This window comes from Syngnathus acus, chromosome 21 (genome assembly GCF_901709675.1).
Source record: "Syngnathus acus chromosome 21, fSynAcu1.2, whole genome shotgun sequence".
Classification (NCBI taxonomy): Eukaryota; Metazoa; Chordata; class Actinopteri; order Syngnathiformes; family Syngnathidae; genus Syngnathus; species Syngnathus acus.
In genome coordinates, this window is record NC_051105.1 from 925,559 (window position 1) to 932,258 (window position 6,700).

Sequence of the window (6,700 nt, forward strand, 5' to 3'; positions counted from 1 at the left end):
CTTCTGTGCACGCTTATTTAAGTTCAAAGCGCAGAGAACAACAACACGTGCCAAATCTTTGATTGGAAGGGGAAGTTTTTCGTGATGAAAAGGCCACTTTATCACCATCCGCACTGACTATCTCACCGACGACACACCCATTCACCAGCGCAGACGTTTTGCTTGTCTCCACAGGTCCAAGATGTTGCAGAGCAGCTGGGAAGCTGGAAAATCTTCAAATGGATATTCGCATTCGCTCAACGTTCAGCCTGTGCAAACAATGCAAACTATTTCAAACTAAGGTCCTTGAAGACCTTTGGCGGTTAACTTCGCCTTTCGTTGACACTTTAATCTCCTGGAATGAATTGAAACAATGGCCGCCAGAGGGTGACGTCACGCCGACGGCGATATCAGAGGCCCGCCCCGCCGGGATACAGAAGTGAAGAGAAGCCGGAGTGACAAAGAGGCCTTTCATCCACAAGACAATATCAGGGCTGTCAATTAGTACAGAGAAGATTAGAGTCCGGGGTGCCGGCATTCATAACCCCTCCGCCCACCCCTCTTTTGGGCGCCGCAAAAATCAAATCCAATCAAATCTTCCTCTTCCTTCGTTTGAGCTTACACCAAGCACAGGCATTTTCTAATCCACGTGGTGGAGCTTTAGAGAGCGCAGCAACCTGATTTTCATTGAACTTAGTGAACCAGCTGAACGGCCCCACGTGGGGGGGGGGGCAGGGGGGGCGTTCTTTTCAAAACATACAGTAACCGTGACAACACACAAGGCCGCAGCAGTTTTGAATATTGTGTCACGGGTCCAAAGTAAGCACTGCCGCATCTTGAGGCATCCAAGTGGAAGAGCTCCACCCAGGCAAATATCTGCAGGTATTCCTTCCCTCGGGCATCAAGCGACCTCGCCATACTTTCGGAGTTGGAGAGATGGAAGAATGATAAGCCAGCCATCCCGAGGCTGAGGGGGATCTTCGTTACGGAAATAGTTAGGAATGACATGCGAACCCAACTAAGAGAAGAAATCTTTCCTTACGTTCCCTGGATGATTGAGTTGTTTGCCAGTTATTTGTGGCAACCAGCAACTCTTGATGAAGTCTATGTGACATGTAATTTGACATTAACGCATTCAGTGCCATTGACGGTTATAGACGTCAGAGATATTAACTGGGTTGGCAGTGAATGAGTTCAACGGGTCGGACTGGCTAAAACTACAAAAGGCAAAAAGGATTTTGCAAGAAATCTTCACACACTTGATGGACAAAATATTTGATGGCGGATTCAAACGCACAAATTTGACCATTTGAAAAACGTGTGACGCTCTTGTTATGCTTTCCACATCCAGGACAGGAAACAATCGTCAATAAATGGAGATGGCAAAGTCAACTAGGGCTGAGAAACCACGGGGTTGTGTTCAACCTGATGTTTTCACAAGCACTTTGCATCCCTCAAAGGCTCAGCGAATTCCTCAGAATGAAGTACTTTGGCTCGCCAGATGAATGGCCCCCGCAAATCTCTCTGGTCAGTCCTTTAAATATTTAATGTCCTCATGGCTGACCTCCTCCCCTGATCCAAAGCTCTGAATGGATGGCACCGTGCCACCTGGCCCAAAGCAAGCGAGGAGTGAATAGAGGGCAGCCTTTATTGTCTGCAAACTCACCGTTCACACAATTACAAGTTATGAGCATTCATTTGAGGTGGATTGATGCAGACTCTGCTTCCCACCCCGCGCCACTTTCCTTGTTTTCAACACGTGAAACCGGCAAAGTGGACTCTACACCGCAACCAGCTCGGAAATATTCCGCTTAGGAGCACAAAACAAGATCAACTTTTGCGGTACGATCCTTTGGCAGTTCAATATCAGCCTAAATACTGAACGTGACTTGGGACACACTTGTTCTCAGACCCTGAAGGTGAACAGTTTCGTCTTGGATTTGGATTTTGGGACAACTGAAGTCGACGACAGACACTCTGTTACTGGCTCTAGGTCCAGGCTTGGATTGGGAATTTGAGAACTGGGACAACCTTAGTCGACAACAGACATTCTGTTACTGGCACAAGGTCCAGGCTTGGATTTGGATCGCAGAGCACTACTGAGCTGACCCTTTGTGCCACACTTGAAGAGAGCTTCCCTAAACAAAGTCCTGAGCGCCATCCACAACTTTTGAAGGACTCTCCAATGTATGACCCTTGGACAATCCATAACTTCTCTTGTTGTGGCTGTAGGCGTGGGCACCCTAGCCTTTTTCCAAGTCGTACTTCCAACAGAAGAAGGAAACCTCAGCAAATCCCCCTTTTGTCACGAGCCCTCGAGACTCGACTTGATGGTAATCTGCTCGGCCGGTCCATGGGATTCTCCTCAATTCACACACCCCCGCGGTGTGAGATTTGCCAGTGGGCAAAAAAAAAAACAGAAGACAAGTGCCTTAGAGACACAGCGACTCTTGAGGGACGGGTGAATGAGCGGAATCCGCGGCCGCTTTCAAAGGCGGCTTGCGAATCGCCAGAGTCAATCAGAAGATAAGACCACATAACAGAGAGCCACGTTTGAAACGGACAAAGGCATTCCTAGGAGAGGCCTCGTGAAATCTTCAATGGTCCATTCAGTCGTTTTGCAATATGCATCGAGTGGGATACTGCGGCTTCTGTTGACCAAAGGTCACATCTGGCACTTTAAATATGCTTCAACTAACCAGTAAATCGGAGGGAAAGCTCACTCAAGTCTCGGTGAGTGTGTCCCAAGAAAAAAAATCCAGTGATTCTGCAAGAGGGGTGGTCTCTTGTTTGGTGTCATGTGTTCAAGGACAAGAGAAGGCCGCCTACAGCGAGAGACGGGGAACAAAATGGCAGGTCGAAAGATCTGGTTTCCTCCCGTAGCAGCCAAATGCGTTTCTTGTGCCGGGGAAGTGCGTAAAAGTCAACCCAAACTCACCTTTTGTCAAGATTGAGACATTGCAACAGTTTTTTGCACATTTGCATATTGTTGACATCATTTCAGTGGATCATCAAATCTTATCTTTATTGACAAATCCACACGCAACCTCCCCTTCAAATGTGAGTAAAAGGTTATCTTTGAATGTGTACACTTTAGGACCAGTGCACTCGTTCTTATTTTTTTTTTCCTACCAAAATGCAGCTGTGGAAACTCCGGCAAACGTGACTCGGGTCGGGGCTGGGAAAGACCAGCAGATAAGTGAGGCTTTTGCCCCCAACAGGAAAGAGCTCAGCATGCCTTGAGTGCCGAAGACATTTGGGCCCACGGCACAAGCGGCCACGCGGACCCGCTCCCCTTTGCGGCGAGACTAGCAATTAGGCGAAAGCTCTGTATTTTGTCATCGGCCGCAACATGAGAGACAAGACGACGGCAGCACCTGAAACTCAAGTGGCGGCACATCCACCATACAAATAACACTGTTTGCAATTCAAAAGCCTTCCCAGGTGTCTTCATGACGCATTTGCCAAATACATTTGTCAAGGACGGACTTTTTTTGTCCATACTTGGTCAAGTTTGTTTAGCGAGATGCACGTGTTTCTTTTTGAATGGCAGCAGTTAGAAATAGCAAACGGGAAAAAGAAAACCCAATGACAAATAACTCAAACCTTTCTCTAAACGTTTCCTCCATGTCCGTGGACTCTAATTTAAACAGCGTGTGTGCGTGTGTGTGTTTTTGTGTGTGCGTGTGTGAGCAGGCGTGGGAGGGGGCTGTCTGAAACTAGGCCATGTTTTTCAATGTCCTGACCCGATCTAGAGATTTGCAACAAAATTTAGACGGGGCAATCCAAGTAAGCAAAGCAGGATGTGCTGACAAAAACACATCTTGCTCATAGACGCAATTTCAAAGCCAATACCAAAATGGCTTGCCTTTGCAAGCTCCTGTCTTCACATGCCATCTTTTTGAAACAATCACAAAGCTACAACTGAAGAAGAATGCGCAACCTTACAAGTTAGCCGACTTACATCTCGGTGAGTGACACACGCACACACATACAACACACATATACACGCATACATACACATACATGCATAATCACACGTACACACACACACACACACACACACATATATATACGTACACGTACACACACACACACACAAATTCTGCACTCTGGAAACAGGGAGCGTTAATCCCTCGCGTCAAGGTTGTGCAAAGGCAGAGAAAAGTGAGCCAATAAGGGAGGTGCAGACCACTTGACACTTGGAATGACCCCCCCCCCCCCAGCCCCGGCCCCACCCCCAGCCACAAGTCCAAACCTGGTAACCCTGACACTCCTAGATAGAAGCCATCCTCCCAGACGGGAGTGGCTTAATGACCTTTGAAATCCACGCGACGGAGATGGCGCCTCGATGCGCAGCACCTCATGAGGTGCTCCATCACCAATAAGTGGCTTTAGCGACTGGCAAATCCAGGGATTAGACATCACAAGGTTGAGTGAGTCAACAGAATCTGCGCACAGCCGGCCCATTTATTTCATCATCATCATCCAAAAAGTGCCACCCATCTGCAGCCTCAGACAATATTTCATTCTTGGAGGCTGTCAATGTTTTGTGAGGGTTAAGGTCGGGGGGGTGAACTTTCTCTCTGCTTGCACAATCCGACTATGTTCCAAATGCGGAATGCCCCGAGGCCAACTGTGATTTTTAATGTGGCATCTAATTCAGCCATTAAATGGCCCGGCGGGGTGTCCCCTTACAAGCGGCCCCACCCCCTCCCTCCTTTTCCTCATCCCGCTCCCCTCAGGCAAAACCACCGCTGGGTGCATGTCAAAGATCACATGACAATAGGGATTCCTGACCCAGCCGGGGACTGGGAATAAATTAGAGCCCAATTCAAGCATGTCACACGCACGCATGCACGACACCGCCGCCGCCGAATGGAAGGAGGACTTTGCGACCGATGATGTCACGTTGCCAAAGGTTTCTACTTCTACAGGTACATGAAGGATCTCAACACATAAGAGATGAGTGGCTCAAGGCGAGAGCCGTCTCACTTTACCAAGAAGTAGCAGAGCATCTCAACTGGTGCTTGCAACTCCCAAAGACCTGGACAATTTGGCTTGAGAGAGAACATTTGTCATAAAGATGGACTGAAAGTCACACCATTTTGCAATAATCTGCTCCAAGGAGGTCCAAACTCAAGGCAAACAGCTCATCCGTCACTTTTGAGTATTCCCCCCCCCCCCCTGCAAGGCTTTGACCTCCGATCGCTTGTCAATCAAATATTAATCAACGCCCTCTCAATTTCATCTCCCTATCAACTGACAGGGCAACAAAACATCAGCCAGATTAATTACGCAGATCAATTATTCAACGACAGAAGACGGTTCTTTCATTCGGGAATATATTTTGGCGTTCCGAAGATTGCCAAGTGACATTTTGTCATGTTCAGTCCAGACAAGGAACGCAGAACAACTGGACTTTTTTGTTGTTGTTGACGCACCCGTCTACCGAGGCGCCTCTTTGATTGACTGCGTTCACCTCCACGTCAGAATCCACGGAACCAAATGGCTAAATAGTGGACATGCGGAATATTTTAACGCACCTCAGACCAGGAGACAATCAAATCAATGGAGGAAAGGAAAAGTCAACTTAACCCATGGATTGTTGCCATTGGGCGAGTTTTTTTTCCTACTATGCTATGTTGACATCCGGGCGGGTCAATTCATATTTGTCATCATTGCAAACACAAGCGTATGGGGAAGGTGTCACTTGATGAAATGAATATGGAAATAGACATGCACACAAAAAAAATCTTTGATGCATTTAAAGTAAATTGGGAATCCAGCGTTCGTCAATTTCAAACAGGCCAAGATACTTTTTGTTATTTATGGATAAAGCATCCGTCTGTCCATCCATCCATCCAAGTCACACAGGTTAGAGCATTGAAACATGTCATTCTTATTCTTCCGGCGTGTGTTGGCGGGCATTTGTCGACTTGTGACAATTCTCAAACAAGCCAAAAGCTCAAAGTCTGATTGCACAGTTAGGAGATGTGCAAGGTCTCCTTACCTGGCCTTTGCGTTGCAGCCTGCCTTGCAAAAACGAGGAAGCAGCACAAAAAGCGCTCCAGCCCTGCGGAACACCTGTAAGAAGGCAGCAAAATAAAACAATTCAAATGCGCAACTTTTAGGTGACAAAGCTGCAAAAGTTGCGGTGTACCTCATCATCAGGTCTCTTGCGCTGCCCCCGAGCCAAGAAGAATAGTTTTTGACGCTCTCTCGCTCCCGGCCGGTGTTTTGCGCCGCTCGCTCCTCCAGCTGATGCACGAAGAGCAAAAAAGTGAGCAAGCAGTGTGTGGGGCCGACCGGCTCGCAGCGCCCACCGGGGACTTCCTCCAAGTCGTCAGTGCGAATTATTTCCTGCGCGTGGGCTCGGAGGTGTGTCTTGCAACTTGGGAAGAAAAAAAAAAAAGGGTAACTGAAAGCACATTTTTGGAATGGATTGATGATGTACCTGCAAGAAGCCTGGAATCAATTCTGCAAAAAACGACCGATCTATTACACGCAACAAAGATGACATTGAACAAATATGCATCAATAACATTTTTCGGATCAACTGCATCTCGGGGTCAACATGCAAAACTCAATCGTTTTTCAGAAAAAACATTTGAATCTTTTGCTTGTAAACGTTGTATCTAATGGAATAAAATGAAATTTAAAACTCAATCAATTTTTCAATGAGCCTAATGAGAATAATAATCCATCTGAAGAATATGGG

The 6,700-nt window shown here is 47.2% G+C and overlaps 1 protein-coding gene across 2 annotated transcripts in view; it reads right to left on the reverse strand.

Annotated features, from left to right (window-relative positions):
- The window catches only part of col18a1a (collagen type XVIII alpha 1 chain a), a 32,382-nt gene extending 26,015 nt beyond the window's left edge, over window positions 1–6,367 (reverse strand). For both annotated transcript variants that reach the window (XM_037239417.1, XM_037239416.1), the window contains exons 1-2: window positions 6,143–6,367; window positions 5,993–6,066 (exon numbers count right to left, since the gene is read on the reverse strand). In XM_037239417.1, the coding sequence (XP_037095312.1) occupies window positions 5,993–6,066; window positions 6,143–6,150 (82 nt within the window). In that variant the 5' untranslated portion in view covers window positions 6,151–6,367. The remainder of the gene's footprint in view (window positions 1–5,992; window positions 6,067–6,142) is intronic.
- Between the last annotated feature and the right edge of the window lie 333 nt (window positions 6,368–6,700).